General features: G+C 37.0%; 3 protein-coding genes and 3 non-coding genes across 6 annotated transcripts in view; all 6 read left to right on the top strand.

The window, feature by feature from the left end:
- LOC148126801 (uncharacterized) overlaps nt 1–16,740 on the top strand; it is a 183,895-nt gene that overhangs the window by 131,603 nt on the left and 35,552 nt on the right. The gene's annotated exons all lie outside the window — the stretch shown is intronic.
- On the top strand, nt 774–1,862 carry LOC148126802 (putative histone H2B 4). Its single transcript, XM_087928639.1, has one exon. The coding sequence runs from the start codon at nt 1,029–1,031 to the stop codon at nt 1,476–1,478; it is 450 nt and encodes a 149-aa protein (XP_087784765.1). The 5' UTR covers nt 774–1,028; the 3' UTR covers nt 1,479–1,862.
- Nucleotides 2,445–2,554, top strand: TRNAL-CAA (transfer RNA leucine (anticodon CAA)). Its single transcript has 2 exons — nt 2,445–2,482; nt 2,509–2,554. It is a non-coding gene; the product is annotated as a tRNA-Leu (tRNA).
- TRNAE-CUC (transfer RNA glutamic acid (anticodon CUC)) lies at nt 3,061–3,132 on the top strand. The gene has a single exon. It is a non-coding gene; the product is annotated as a tRNA-Glu (tRNA).
- LOC113447657 (histone H2B.1-like) lies at nt 7,763–8,586 on the top strand. Its single transcript, XM_026717958.2, has one exon. The coding sequence runs from the start codon at nt 7,776–7,778 to the stop codon at nt 8,223–8,225; it is 450 nt and encodes a 149-aa protein (XP_026573743.1). The 5' UTR covers nt 7,763–7,775; the 3' UTR covers nt 8,226–8,586.
- Nucleotides 9,361–9,432, top strand: TRNAE-CUC (transfer RNA glutamic acid (anticodon CUC)). The gene has a single exon. It is a non-coding gene; the product is annotated as a tRNA-Glu (tRNA).

A 16,740-nucleotide genomic window follows, 5' to 3' on the forward strand; every position in this document is an offset into this window, starting at 1 on the left:
TTGTTTAGGAACAGGAATGGGATTACCAGGTAACTACGGTACTGCTTTGAGCCCTTAAAACCCTGTTTGTGAATGAAAATGATTGGTGTGTCTCAGAAGTGCTAATGTTCTCCTTCCTAGGAAACAATCGGCATCAGCCATCTTACGTGGCTTCTTGAAACAAACAAATTTAGATGCAGATTGTTCAGTCTATTGAACTGAGAACGAGGGGTGTCTGCAGGGGATTAAAAAAAGTCAAGATGGTGAGGCCCTTGCCTTTTATATGAACATAGTACATGTGTTACCAGTAAAAACAACTGCATTCAGGTGGTTTATGGGATGGGTGGGAAATGGTTGAGGATACCTCGGCTCCAAGACAGAGGCCATCTTGATCACAATCCATTTATTGAATTGATTCTACCTTCCTTAAATCCAAATTCCATATCTGCATGACCTTGGACTTATTCTGAAGCTATAACTAATTGCTAATATATCTACCTCATGTTTTTTTTATTACACTTACATGTGTCTACATTAGTTACCATTGTATAATCAGCACATCTTTTCAGTCTTTGTACCCAGACCAGATTTCCAAGTTAAATCATACACCATGGGTTTGAAAAACATGACAAAAAATGGTTTAGATTGGGGCAGGACCTGGCAATATGAAGAAAACAGGAAGCTTGTTAACACTGTAGTAATTTCCTAGTGGCAGTGCCAGTTCAATACTTCCTGTTTGAGAGAAAACATAAGGGTAGCAACCTATTCATGAACGAATAGCAAAGTACGTTGTGGCCTACAATGTATTTTAGGATACATTGATGAAGGGGGTGAAACCGCACTGTATTATATCATTGTATAGCAATGGCTGTCAAACTGTTGATCATAACCATTTTAATGTAACAATGACACCTTAGCTATAACAAAGGCAAAGATAGCTAACCAATCAGGTTTCCCTGTATAGCCCCATTTGCATGATGCTGCCTATAAGTGACATTGTCTCAAAAATCTGACAACATTTCAAGCAGAGGCTTCAAGAGAAAAGAACAATGGCTGCCAGACAGCAAGGCAAAAGGAAAGCCAGAGATGCAAAGAGAAAGAAAATCCAAAAGAAGCACCAACTAGCTAAGCGGAAGCAGAAGAAACTGCAGCCTAGGAAACAGAAGGAGCACCAGGCTCATCCTAAGCGTCGGGTCAAGCAATTCTCTGCTGCCAAGCCAGCAGACGGTGGTCCAGAGAGGATCTGCTCCCCAAGGCTCTTTGCCGCCAAGGTCTTTCGGCAGATGCCCAAAGTGAGGATGGAGATCAAGGCCAAGAGCCTGATGAAGACCTTGCTGACCGATGTCTATGACCACGTGGCCACAGAGGTGGAGAATTTGAGCCAGAAGAACGAGCTGTCCAACATCAGTGGCACAGATGTGCAAGCTGTCTTGAAGGAAGCCGTGACAAAGGAATTGGCCAAGCACTCAGCAGAGCCCATCAGCACTGAATGTGCTTAGAGAAACATCTTCCCTTCTCCCCTCCCAGGGAGCCAAAGGGAGAAGATCGAACATCTGTAGAAATATCCAAGAAACTTTAACCTATTTTCCTGCCCTTTTAAGCATAAGAAATCCTGCAGTCTACCTTTCCTAAGGCACTATCTTTAACCTCCACAATTGTTATTCTGGAAAATAGGGAGGAAGTTAAGTGATGAGTGGACAATGGCCTGTATTTTTGAAGATAATTTCATCAGCCTCTAAGCCAGAACCTCAAGGCTAAGAAAGATGAGCCATGGTTAAATAGATGTTTGAAATAATTGTGAGGTGTTTGCAAAAAGAGAAAGGAACATCATATTATGTACAATATGTATGTATCGCCAATAAACCAGGATTTTAGCAACTATATTCCATGATGGCATGTATGATTTTTTTTAAGTGTTTTCTTCTCTCTTTAGGGGATTTGTCTCTGGGTTTTTATTTTAATCAGCTACCTAAAACTTTGACTTAAAGTTGATTTAAAGTTTGATCAACTTTGACTTAAAGTTGTATCAAAAGGATAATACTAGGAATTCGCAATAGTCATGCCATGAAAATGAATTTTCGTTGAGTTTGTCCTACAGCCTGTCAAATTACGGCTGTGACCAACTTTATAATAATAAATATCAGTAAATTAGGAAGTGGCAGCACTAAGGATAAAGGAGTCTTAATTTTACCAAAAAAAAAAAGAACCCAGTTGGAACGAACTATTTGGCCCCAGGAACGATAAACATCGTCCAAACATCTAGTGGCTTGATTGGGTGTTTAATTTACCAATTGTGATGTAGTTATGCTTTGTGGCTGCCTAGATATTTATCGTGGCGTATTAATTTTCCGAGGAAACGTGAAAGAATCTGCATGTATCACAACCGATCTACAAAAATCAAATCTGTGTTTGTGGAACAAAATGGAAGCATAAAGGGCCTGTTTTCAGATACCTAGTAAGTGAGTGTCAGGATGGCCGAGTGGTCTAAGGCGCCAGACTCAAGGCTTCGTTCCTTCCCTGTGCTGGGTGTTCTGGTCTCCGAATGGAGGCGTGGGTTCAAATCCCACTTCTGACAGCTCCCTTTTTTTTTCTCTAATATTATATGGAGCTTTTTTCTCAGTATATGTCCAACAAAGGCGTATCAAACTTATATGTCGAGAAAACAAGTGAAATATACATTTTAAACATTTTTTCATCCTGACCGGACGCATTCACCTTTTATTTCATTTTCACTTTCCCTTTGCTAGCGAAGAAGCATTTTGCGGGGTAGAGAATTTAAGGTCGGATGCATAGAAAAGAATCCCGCTGCCCATTTCCCCTTTTCTTTTAAGATTCTGATCTCTGAATTTTAGAAATGAAAATCGCCAGCTCTTGCTGAATTCTTTATCCTAGCGTTTCATAGAAAATAAACCTCAGGTTATATTTCTGCTTGCTGGGAAAAACCCAAGTTTAAAGTTTCTGAATAATACTATATTTCATTGGGTCTCATTGTAATTTGACAGAAAATAGTTGCATTTATCAGAAGATATAGAATGCCCCATTTGGACTATGTCAGATCTAAAGAAAAAGCTTACTGCAAGTTCCCTGGTGGTCTAGTGGTTAGGATTCGGCGCTCTCACCGCCGCGGCCCGGGTTCGATTCCCGGTCAGGGAATGTTTTTGCTTACGAGAAGCCTCTTATTTTATTTTTAAAAGGTATATTTTCATACTTTACTATACATTTCTAAAAAACTGCTGTTACCAGTTGCCTCTATTTCAGCCAAAAGAAAGCAAAAGAAAAACAAAACCGATCACTCCTTGTCCTTCTAGAAATAATACGTTAATTTTCTTTTATTCTTACAGTTTGCTATCCTTTTAACCAGTATCCATGAGATGACTTATCAATTTTTTTTAACACGAGTGAATAACAATAATGTTTGAAGATTCGTCAAATTTGTATTTAAAACCTTGTATTTATATTTTCTCAAGAATAGAATATATTTTAAAATGAAACATATTAAAACTAAATATGAAATGAATGTGTGCATAGCAAATAGCTATTTTAGTAAGAAAATCCTTTAAATATCTTTAAAAAAGGAAAAGCTGAACAACCCTATTAAGAGATAAATTATTATTATTATTATTTTGTATTTAATTATAAATACAATATATACTTTAATATTTAAAATAGCATTAAATGCTTGATGATATTGCTGCTCAATGACATTTGGCTCTGCTTCCAGTTTCTACTCATATCAAAAATCTAGTTAGCACAATTTAAAAAAAAATGGTGTGAAGCCCATGATTTCAAATAAGTTGATTACTACATTATTGTGTGTTTTATTTATATATGAGTTTTCTATAAAATGTAAGCATACGCTTGTAAGAATTTCTGTAAAAAATTGCAAGAAAACTGTACAACACTCAGATGTAGAATAAGATTATAGTCTACTGCTATTAGGATAAACCATAAAAAGTTTGATAACATTCTGGTTCCTGCCTCTGATGTCTCATTTAGATTTTAATTTTTTTCTAATGTAGCCATGAAAGAAACCTTATTAATCCACAACTTAGCTGTTATGTTAGAGTTTGTCATGTTACATAATTATATTTTGGCTAGTCAGATTAAATAATAAGTTTCTTATGTTTAAGTTTTTTTATTTACTCCTGTAGATAAATGCAGTAACCTTAGCTGTGAGGAGCATTCAGGGTTGTCGTTTTTTAATGAGCGCTAAAATTTATCTCCCCAAAAATGTTACACCAAAAACGTAGAACTTTACCACATGAACACCACAAGTGAAAAAATGACCTTTTCTTGGTCAATCTGTCCAACATAAGGAAGAATAATTATGAAATATATGTGCCAGCCTTATAGGAGCCTATATAATCTTCCACTGCATTTCTTGCGTTGGAAGTGAGGTAAATCTTCCTGCTTTCCATAACTTCTGTTTATTTGTCCCCTGTGTGGGATTACCAAGATCAGTTTCCCAAACTTTAAACTGTATGGTGGATCCAGTGTTTCTGATTGCAATAATAACCTATACATTCTTGAAATTGTTACTTTTGATAGTTCTAAATAATGAAGTACAGATAATCCTCGACTTACAATAGTTCATTTCGTGACTGTTCAAAGTTCCAACAGCACTGAAAAAAGTGAATTACGACTGTTTTCACATTTGCAACCATTGCAGATCCCCATGGACACATGATCAAAATTGAGACACTTGGCAACTGATTCATATTTTATGATGATTGCAGTGTCTCTTGGTCACTTGATCATTTTTTGCAACCTTCTGACAAGCAAAATCAATGGGGAAGGCAGATTCACTTAAACAACCATGTTACTAACTTAACAACTGCAATGATTCACTTAACAAATGTGACACGAAAGTTTGTAAAATGAAGCAAAACCCACTTAACAAATGTCTTGCATAGCAACAGAAATTCGCTACGCAAATGTTAAGAAGCTTCTTTGGTTTTGACTGAATGGTGGAGAATGGAAGGATTCATATCCCTTGGTCATCTGGTCATTAGCACTCTCACTTCTTCAAGGAAAAACAAAGAAAGTCCAGATGCTTTTGGAAAAAGCACCTTTGGGACAACCATGACCTGGATGACTGAGAATCTCCGTAGACATTTTGAATAGTATTAAAGACTTCAGTGATTTCTAAAACAGAAAACAGAATAATCTTCTGGAGCCAATTCTGGGAACATTAATGTATTTAAATATTGATTGATTTCTAATGGTGATAGATTATTTGAGGAATATATTTGGTTGGATATACATGAGTGTGTGAGTATACATGATTGTTAAAAAATTTGATTTCTTGACTTATACCTTTAATTTTGGTATTAATTTTATAGAGTTGGAACCGTAACCTATATTGCTGTGAGCCACTCAGCTGTGACATCATAAGACTTCATAACTGCCCAGACCATAACCACACCTGGAGTGATAATGGTTTCTTTATTAAGCGAAGGTTTGAACTGTCCAATCAGCACTTTCAGTTTAATTCTTTCATTTGCATACAGTTGCCTATAAATGGCTGCGCTCACATTGGGTTGGTGACATTTGAAGGCAGGGGCTTGCTGAGAGCAGGACCAAAACAATAACGTAAAACAAAAAAAGGAACAATGGCTGCTAAACAGCAAGTGAAAAGGAAGGCCAAAACCGTGAAGAAAAACCAGCTCCGAAAGAAATATCAGTACACCCGGCCAAGCCGAAGAACTCGAAATCAGAAGAAACTCCATTCTCACCTGGAACATGGGGTCAAGCACGCATATGCCACTAACACTGTCAGCAGCAAGGTGGTGAGATTCAGTTCCCCTAAGCTGTTTGCCTCCAAGATGGTCCGACAGGTGCTCAAGGCTTACATTGAAGCCAAAACCAAAGGCCTGGTCAAAACCTTACTAACAGATGTGTACAACCACGTAACCACAGAAGTGCAGGGCCTGAGCCAGAAAACCCAGCCCTTCAACATCAGTTGCACAGATGTGCAGGCTGCTTTGAAAGAAGCCATGACGAAGGAGCTGGCCAGCCACACAGCTGAGCCCATCAGCAGTGCTTAGAAGAAACAGCCCTCTCCTCTCCTTGGAAGGGCCCCGAGTAGGGGTGAAAAGGAAGAGGATCATTTCAAGAAAGACCTAAGGAACATTACAATATTTTTGCTGCCTTATTATATCCCAGAAATCCTGTGATCTCCCATTGACTAAACTTCCGGCTTCACTTACAACAGTAGCTTAGAAAATGCAGTTTATGGGTTGTGCTAAACAACATTCTGCATATTGATAATCAACTGAACTACCTGCTGAGGAAACAAATGTTGGACTGCTCTGTCTGTACTAGAGATAATTCCATACTATAAAGAAGAATCAGAACAATCAACCTGATTTCAATTATTTGTGAAGTGGTTTCTGATAAGAAAAGGAGCATCGTATATTATGTATCTTGTTTTTCCAATAAATCAGGATTTTAGCAGCTTTAATCACTCTCATGTGTATATTGTATCTCTTATACTATTTCTAGTTTAAAATCTTGTACACCATTTCCAGTTTAAAAATCTTGAATGGAATGACTTTGAGATTAAAATGTTCAATTAAAACAATAGAATCTAAGAGTTGTGGGCAGACAGATGGTGATGACAAGCCTAACTATGTAACACACTGATGGTATAGCTATCAAAAGAGCAAAATTATCTTGAAAAATGGAATAAAGGTATATGAAATCTTGTAGTTCTTTTGCCTTGGTCATGAAACAAAGAAAAATTCATACACAACAATACTAGCAGTCATTTCTAGCATCAACAAAGCTTTGCTAGGTATACATATTGGGTGTATTCAAAATGATACAACTAGAATATTTGCCAAAACTCCCCAGAAGCTGGCTCTTATACAAGGTATAATGAAAGTTGTAATTACATTTTCATATAAATTATCTGATGCTTTTGGAATTTCTATGGAAGGCTTGCTCAGATCTTTGATGTGTTTATTTGAAATCTCATTGTAGCTATTGTTCATCTACAAATTAGCATATTTCAAATGCTGAATTGAAGTATGGAAACTTGCTCTTCATAGAAATTAACAACTGGAAAGAAGACTAGGAGGTGGCTCAAGCCTGTTCTGAAGTAAAGAGAGCAATTATTCAAACCTTGGCATATAAATTGTCTTGGAATTATTGATTTTTTAAATATGTCTGAATAATCACAGCAGCTTCTATCACTTATTATCAATTCTTCATGAAGGGGGAACAAATACCTTTCTTGGAATTTTCCTTTGTGAAAAATTGTTTTCTGTGGATTTTACCTCTAATTTCTTTCTAAGAAGATGCTTGAATATAGCAGAGACATTTGGTAAAATAGCATTCATCCCAAATATTAGGCTACTGCAGACTTCATTTGCAGCAAGCCAAGGAAATGGTAAACTTAAGTTGTAAAGATGCTTATAAACTCAAAGTATTATTCTGTGTTTAAAGATAATCAAATTGATTTTGGGAATAAGAGTAAGATTTGAGGATGAAGATCTAGAAACTAGGGTATTTAGTGATGGTAAAAATGAATTTTCATTGCAAAATTTAAATATAGTTAGGAAATCCTTGAAGCAGGAAATGGTGGCAGAGTTAAACTTTATTTCTTGATGATTACAAAAATTAGATCACAATCCTGTCCTTCGTAACAATGGCTCCATGGATACGACAAAGGTAAGGCTACCCAATCAGCACACTCCATACAGGTGTCTCATTTGCATGTTATTATCTATAAGTGACTTTGCCTGGCAAAAGCCTGGTGACATTTCAAGCAGGAGCTTCAAGAGAAAAGAACAATGGCTGCCAGACAGCAAGGCAAAAGGAAAGCCAGAGATGCAAAGAGAAAGAAAATCCAAAAGAAGCACCAACTAGCTAAGCGGAAGCAGAAGAAACTGCAGCCTAGGAAAAAGAAGAAGCACCAGGCTCGTCCTAAGCGTCGGGTCAAGCAATCCTCTGCCGCCAAGCCAGTGGACAGTGGTCCAGAGAGGATCTGCTCCCCAAGGTTCTTTGCCGCCAAGGTTCTTCGGCAAATGCCCAAGGTGCGGATGGAGGCCAAGGCCAGGAGCCTGATGAAGACCTTGCTGACTGATGTCTATGACCATGTGGCCACAGAGGTGGAGAACTTGAGCCAGAAGAACGAGCTGTCCAACATCAGCGGCACAGATGTGCAAGCTGCCTTGAAGGAAGCCATGACGAAGGAATTGGCCAAGCACTCGGCTGAGTCCACCAGCACTGAATGTGCTTAGAGAAGCATCCTCCCTTCTCCCCTTCCAGGGAGCCAAAGGGAGAAGACCAAAGATCTTAAAAAATACCCTAGAGTCTTTAAAATATTTTGCTGCCCTTAGGAAATCCACTCAATCCTGTAACCTATCACTGTCTAAGACGCCCATCTTCAGCCATCTTCATAGACAACACAAATGCCACATTTATGGTGATGCCAGCAAATTCTCCCCATTGTTGAATGGAATCCACCGAGCAGAGAGATCACTGCTCTGGACAAACACACGTGGAAGATGTTCGTGAGGGGGCTTCCAACAGAGAAAGGAAATGTAGTATTGCTTTTCTGGTCAACAGGATTTGAGTGGCTTTATTCATGTCTTCCAATAAATCGGGCTTTTAGCAGCTTGAATTCATTGTGTTTGTTTTTTCTTCCTTAATTGCTGGAAATCTATACTTATGCTGAAAGGTAAAGATGACTGCTGATTGATCAGAAATAGGAGCAAGACGACTAACATTTAATTAAAAATAAAAGCCTGTTTCAAGGGGTCCTCGACTCCTAGGGACGGCATGGACGCATTCACTTGGTCTGTTTGGCGACTTCTTTGAGGTCCTTATACTGAGGCATAAACGTACAATTTTAAAATAGGAAATGAGGATAGGATATATAGGAGAGGTATGAAATGGGAATCACAAATGCAAGTCTTAAAATACTTTCAACGTGTAATATTGAGAACATTTTCTTTTGAAACTTATTTGGAATTCGGTTTTTTTTCTTCAAAGATAAGCGTCATCCCCATACGGCCCACGTCTTTCCCGATCCACTTCCTGATCTATATGGGAATGGGTGTAGCCGCATTCTAAAAAAATAAGCAGTGTCCGGGATCGATGAAAAAAAGCATTTCTTTCCGTTAATTTGTAGGTTAAAGTAATAGTCTCAGAAAGAAAGATAGTGTTAGTTAATCTGGTGAGTTTATTAAACTCTCAATGCCTTGGTTTGAGATTTAGTTACGTACTAATACTAGAAAAAATTGACTTTGGGGATGGTGAATTTTAAACGAACGTTGCGATCAAAGAGGAAACTATTTATTGAAAAACAGGTATTTTTTTTTAAAAAAAGGCAATATTGCCTGATAAGACCTTTAAGAAAAGCAGTGTTTGACTTCCCTGGTGGTCTAGTGGTTAGGATTCGGCGCTCTCACCGCCGCGGCCCGGGTTCGATTCCCGGTCAGGGAACATATTTTGTTCCCTGCATATCTTCATTTCATAAATATAATCCTTCAAGACCTTCACGTTTTATAATTTTATAAAGTTATAAAATTACATTTTATAAAACATTTTATAAAATGGAGTAATTCTTCGAGGTGCTGTTTTCATAAATGTAATCGTTGCTTTTCAATTTTTTTCTTCAAGTTCAACTTCAATAGATTTCTGAAGAGTTCACTTATTAAATGTATACATTTTCTACCCATGGATTACTTAATAGATTGTCTTTTTCTTACTCAGCATAATTTACAATTTCTATCACTCCTTCGTGCCAGAATTCACCACACAAAATGAGGCATCAAGATAAAGAATCCAATACCAAAACAAGAGTACTTAATAGTCATTTAATATCTAAAAGGAAAGGCCAGATAAAACTATAGCCAGGTTTGCATACAATGCATGGCATTTTTCCTATAGCAGGTGATCTTACAAGAGTATACAAATAACAGCAATTCCCCTTGCTCAGTAGTTCTAGTTTTTCTGCTCCAATATAAGCACGAAAAAATGATCAAATTGCTATACGTGCATTGCACTGACTGATTACAAATAACAGCATGGCAAAACAGCAACAACGGTGCACTGGAATATATGGGCCACTTTGGGCAGGCTCTCTCTCTCTCTCCCTGCCTCTCTCTCCCCCCCCCCCCAATCCATCTTATAGGGGTACTTGTTGTCTTGGGAAAAATAGGAATAGCAAAGAAAGAACTGGAGGAGATAATAAAATGCAAAAACCTGCAAGCAGAACCAGAACAACGGTGGCAAAAGAAAGCAAAGATAATACCAAGAATGATAGGTGTCTTGGGTGCAATCCTAAAACTTCAGAAGCACCACTTCAACACCATCAGCATTGACAAAAATCACCATCAGTCAATTGCAAAAGGCAGCTTTACTTGGAACAGGTTACATCTTGCAATGATACTTTTAACATCATTAAAAAAAAACCTGCCTATCCCAGGTCTTTGGGAAGGATTTGATAGGTGGATAAAAATTCAAACAGTCTAAACATCTAGCTGACTATGCAACGAACTCTAATAAATTTATATACTGCCTCTCAGTGACTCTGACATATTTACAAACTGCTAAAAACACAGTTTAAACAAAAAAACAACAACACGACAAAAGAACAATAAAAGAACAAAAGTGACAAGTGATAACAAATGCAGAACAAAGAAAAAGAAAAGAAAAGGGAGCACCAGGCATGCTTGCCAAAGGCCTGGAGGTAGAGCCAAGTCTTCAGTGCTCTCCCAAAATTGAAATGATCCAGATCTCATTATTCCAGAGAGCAGGTTCCGCTATAGTCCTGATAGACAGCATTGTTTAATTGAAGGAACTGAGAGAATGCCAACCCTACCAAATCAGTACTATGGGACTGGTGGTCATGGCCAGGTCATAGGCCACGTAAGACTTTATAGATACCAACCAATACTTTTAATCGATTGCATATTGGGCAATTGCAGTGAATAAATGAATTCAATGATCGCTATTAGATGCCCCACTTCTTTTTTATCCTTGTTGATCTCAAGTCATTCAAAGACACTAGAACATAGGGAAGTTTTTAAAATGGAGTAGCTGGTATCCAGGCAATAAATTATGTATCAAGGTGCTGTCAAATGACACAACCAGCTCCTAACCAATCTTGGCTAATCCCAGGTAAGCTAAGAAAGGTGGGACTTGATGAGTGTTTGGATGGGGGACTACTGAAAAATCCCAGAAAAAAGGGGGATAAACCTCTTCTATAAAGCTGCCCCCCAAAATTACATGGGCTATCCATATAGTCAAAACTCACTTAACAATAGAAATTTTGAGTTCAATTGTGGTTGTAAGTCGAGGACTACTTGTATAGGGTCACATTTTCATGCATCTTGCTGTAGGAAGTTAGCACCCACCCGTCTCCTAGAAAAATGAAATATCCTGGAAAATATTAAAAAGGTAGAATATTTCCTTTAAAACAGAGTAGAAACTCAGAAGCAGAAACTCATCTCAGAAGTAGAAACTCACCCACACCTTTGTTAAAGTTACTTTGATGTAAACTGCACTTCCCTATCAGGTATAATTCTTCTAGGCATTCCATGTAACAGATATATATGTTGTATAAACAACTGTGCTAACTTTCTAACTGATGGTATTCCTTTCAAAATATGCCTGTTTCAAGAACAAATCAATAATACTCCATATCACCGCATATCCGTTATTATCTGGTAGATCAACTATGAAATCCATCCCAATGTCTTGCCAAGGTTTCGTTGGTTCAGATACTGATTGCAATAAACCTGTTGACTTTCCTATTTTCATTTTATTTACTATACACACTGGACATGATTTCACATAAGTTTCAATATTCGATCGCGTGCCTAGCCACCAAAATTGTTGTTTTGCTAAATGTAATGTTTTTAAAAACCCATAATGTCCTGCCTGCTTAATATCATGACATTGTTTTAATACCACTGATCTTAAAATGTTTGGCACATAAGTTTTAGTTCCAGGCCTGGCAATACCATGTCTCATTTCTATTTGATTTATGTTGTTTGTTAACCATTGATCTTCTGCTAAAAACACAGGCAGATCTGGTGCAAGTATAATTATTCTTAATGACTCAGATCTGTCAATTATTGGTATGAGCAGTTGAATTACATTCTTGTGTTGACTATGATATTGAGGAAGTCGGGATAAAGCATCCACCATAAAATTCCTTCCTGATGGTACGTATTTCAATGTGAAATTAAATCTTCTAATACAGGGGTCCCCAACCACTGGTCCCCGGACTGGTACCGGTCCGTGGAACATTTTCTACTGGGCCGCCGGTTTGCTGGGCGCCGCCATCTTGTTTCGATGAGAAAGTTTTTTTAAAGACTCCAATTTTTCTTCTTTCCTTTCTCCCCAAATGAAAATACGAAAAATGAACTGCATAAAGTTCTGCTACAGCAGGCATTCATTCCCCCCAAAAGGAACTCACAAATTACAGAACAAAAAAAAAAAAGAGAGAGGTAGGACCAGGATATAGGCAGACGCAAAACTTTATATGCAAAAAATAGCCAATCTGGGTGGTTAGCCCTGAGGAAAGTGTGTGTGTGTGTGGGGGGGGAATGGTAACAGCCAGCATGCATTTTTCAAAAGAACCACACAGGCTGCTGAGCCCTGGACAGAAAGAGTGAGCCGAGTAACATTTTGTTGCTTCCTGTTTGACTAATTTCAAGCTCCCAGCTGCATTAATCGGGCAGCGCCGTGTCGCTCACGTGACCTCCAGGCGCGAGATTAAATTCAAACAACCGTGTAGGAGGATATCAGGGAGTCAGTTGCGCCACTTCTGCGGAAGAATCTTTTCATTGCAAGGCAAGCGGGTGGGTAAGTGCCATGAGGTGGCGGGGGTCAGATGGGGTGCCACTGTTAAAAAAAAAACCTGAGTGAAAACAAATTTAATTTGGATTTAGTGGAAGGACAAGTTTTCCACTTTGTTGGATGGGTTCTAGTTGAACAAATGAAGCCGAAAAAGGGGGCTCTTGCTTTGGGATCACTCGGCTCACCTTGTCATATGTGCTGATGCCAGTACCGGGCCATGGATCATTTTGTGATGTCGGTACCGGGCCGTGGGACAGAAAAGGTTGGGGACCACTGTTCTAATAAACAACACCCAGCAAACTTGCTTTGGTGATAAGCAACATGGATTCTGGAGGGCTTCCAAATTTCTATGGTCAGTCCATACCTCAAAAAGTTTTGAACTACCCTCCAGTAATACTCTCCATGTCAATAATGCCCAACGAACCACAAATGCTTCCTTCTCCCAAATCATCCAATTACATTCAGCTGAATTGAATTTCCTAGAAGCATATGCACATGGTTGTAAAACCCCTTCCACTTTCTTTTGTTTTTTTTTTAAATAAATTTCATTGAATTTACAATTAAAAACATATCAACAATACATACACAGAAAAGGAAAAAAAAAAACACCCAGCCTAGCAAACTGGAAAAAGAAGAGAGGAAGGGATGTAAAAGAAAGAAGAAACAAAGAAAAAGAATAAGAAATGAAAAGGGTGCATCTAAAAGCAGACAATATCCTTTTTGACAGTCTGTAAGATCCATTCCTCCTAAATTAATTCGAATACGCTCATCTCATCAACTATGCTTAAATTACCCTTTATCTTTTAGGCAGTTTATCTCTGGCTTAACCAATTATACCAAGAATTCCAATTATTGTAAAATGTTGAGGACTCTTTGTTTTTTAGGGCTATTGTTAATTTGTCCATTTCTGCACATTCACATATTTTCTGGATAAGCATTTGTTCTGTAGGTGTATATGGTGATTTCCAGCACTGAGCAAATGCTAATCTGGCCACAGTTAAAATATGGATTGTTACATATTTCATCTTTTTGGATAAATGTTTGTCAGAGATCCCTAATAGGAAGAACTCTGGTTTATATTCAATTTGTTCTTTGGTTACCTCCTCCAACCATTTTCTATTTTTTTGCCAATATTTCTGGGTTTCCTTGCAAGACCACCACATGTGAAAAAAGGTTCCTTCTATGCTTTTACATTTCCAGCATTTTGAACTCGTGTTAGGGTTCATTTTCGCCAGCCTCGAAGGGGGCAAGTGCCATCTGTAAAACATTTTATATGTATTTTCTTTATACGCTGCCGATTTTGTAATCTTAATATTTCTGTTCCAAATCCTTTCCCATTCTGATAATATAATACTTCTTCCAACATTCCTGCTCCAGGCTAGCATATTCCCTTTGACTATCTCTTGTTCTAGTTCTACTTCCAGTAAATATTTATAAAATTTAGATATGTTCTTTTTGTTTGGTCCTAATAAAATTTTATCTAAGTACTGCAGTTTGCTATAAATTCCAAAATCTTTAATGTCTTGTTTGTATCTGCTATGAATTTGAATATATAACCACTGATCTATTTTAAATCCCTGTTCCTGTAATTCTTGTTGAGTTTTTAATTTTCCTAGGCGGATCTAATAAATCTTTATATTTGATCATTTTTGTTATGTCCAAATTATTGGGATGTACCATTGCCTCCATTGTTGATAGCCAGATTGGAATTTTTAGATAGTGTTTTTTGCATATTTTTTCCAATTAATTAATAATGAGTCCCTAATAAGGTGTCTATGAAAATAAGACTGCTTAGGTTTCCCACTTCCCATAAGAAGGCATGCCACCCTCTCTGGAGGTCATGCCCTTCTAATGCTAAAGTTCTTTTATTAAGTAAGTTCACCCAGTCTTTTAACCATAATAAGATAGCTGCCAAATAATATAATTCCCAATTTGGAAGAGCTAGACCCCCTCTGCTTTTCGCATCTTATAAGGCCTTAACATTGATCCTGGCTTTTTTCCCCTGCCAAATAAATTTAAGTGTTATCTTACTTAATTCTTGAAGAATTTTTTAGATAACTTAATTGGAATTGTCTGAAATAAATAAAGAAATTTTGGCAGTATGTTCATTTTAATCGAGGCAATCCTGCCCAATAGGGAAAGCTGCAGCTTATTCCAAGATTCTAAGTCTTTCTTTGTTTGTTGGAGTAATTTATCATAATTGTTCTCTTTGAGTGATTTACCTTGTGGTGTTAACCATATTCCTAAATATTTGACCCTTTTTGTTACCTGTATCCCCATCATTACTTCTAATTCTTCCTTCTGAATTTCTGTTAAATTTTTGGTCATTAATTTCATCTTTTTCTATTAATTTTTAAACCAGCCACAGTGCCAAATCGTTCTAATTCCTTTATTAGGTTATATCCTTTTTCCATAGGTTCCTCCAGAAAGAAGACCTTATCGTCAGCAAACACTTGTAATTTATATTCTTCTGATTTGACCCTCACTCCTTTAATTTCAAATTTTGTCTAATATGCGTTAAAAGTGATTCTAGGCAAATATAAAAAAAGAGGTGAGAGAGGGCAGTCCTGTCTAACACCTTTTTCTATATTTATTGGACCTGTTTGTATTCGCCCATTAATTAGTATATTAGCCTGTTGTGTATTATAGATTGTTGTTATAATGTTTTCAAATTTAGTGCCAAGACTCATATTGTAAATTTTTGAATTAAAAATGCCAGTTTAAGTTGTCAAATGCTTTCTCGGCATCTAAAAACATGAGTGCGGATTGTTTTTCGGATGGGCTTCATAGTATTCTAAGACATCGATAACAGTTCTTAAATTGTTCTTTATTGTGGGATGGAAGAAATCCATTTGATCTTCGTGAATATGTGGGATTAAAACTTGTTTTTACTCTATTAGCTATAATAGAGATGAATAATTTATAGTCGGCATTTAAAAGTGAAATCGGTCTGTAATAGTTAATATATCTATCGATCTGCATCCTCCTTCGGGGATTAGAGAAATCAACGCCCCCCCTCCATGAGTCTGGCATCTCAGCTGCCAGAAGTGGCCTCATTGAACACCTCCAGCATCAGTGGTCCTACTAGTTCCATTATAGCTTTGTATATTTCTGCGCGAATCCCATCTGGTCCTGGAGATTTGTTATTACTTTGATTCTCCATTGCTGACTTCAATTCAGACAATGTAATATCTTTATTTAATAATTCTATCCCTTCCTCTCCAATTACTTTGTCATTCAGAGTATCCTCAAGTAAGTTCTTATTTTATCTTCATTAACTTCTTCCTTTTTATATAATCTTTGAAAATAGTTGTAAATGATATCTTTTTTCTTCTCTATCTCATGTTGTAAGTACGCCTTTCTCATCCATTAGTTGATATATCAATCTCTTTTCTTTCTCTTTTAAGTTTATGGGATAACCATCTTCCTGGTTTATTTGCATACTCAAAATAAGTTTGTTTGGACATTTTCAAATTAACTTCTATTTTGTCTTGTTCAAATAAGTTCAACTTATGTTTCATTGTTATTAACTGATTTTGTATTCTCTGGTTTTTTAGGGTTTTTTGTAGTTGTATTTCTAATTCTTTAATTTGTTGTTGTAATTCATTTTGTTGGGCATATGTTCTTTTATTTCTCATGGCATTATAAGAGATTGTTATTCCTCTTATAATTGCCTTCATTGTGTAATCCCAAATATTTTGTTTTATGGTTGCTTCATTATTGTTTTCTTTTAGGAAATAATTTAATTCCTCTTTCAGCTTATTATTGATGTACTCTTCTTCATTTTATTAACTGAGTATTTAATAATCCATCTTTTCTTTACTTTTTTCTCCTATCTCTCCAAATTAATTGTATTGGGTTGTGGTCATGCCCATTCATTTGGTAAAATTTTTAATTTCTTTTATTTCATTAGCCAATTCGGGTCCATCTAAGCCATGTCTA

This window comes from Pseudonaja textilis, chromosome 2, assembly GCF_049901715.1.
Source record: "Pseudonaja textilis isolate UNSWEBS1 chromosome 2, rPseTex1.2, whole genome shotgun sequence".
Lineage (NCBI taxonomy): Eukaryota > Metazoa > Chordata > Lepidosauria > Squamata > Elapidae > Pseudonaja > Pseudonaja textilis.

Bases quoted from the DNA above. Each gene is read 5' to 3' on its own strand.
- LOC148126802 (XM_087928639.1), top strand. From the start codon at position 1,029: ATGGCTGCCAGACAGCAAGGCAAAAGGAAAGCCAGAGATGCAAAGAGA.
- LOC113447657 (XM_026717958.2), top strand. From the start codon at position 7,776: ATGGCTGCCAGACAGCAAGGCAAAAGGAAAGCCAGAGATGCAAAGAGA.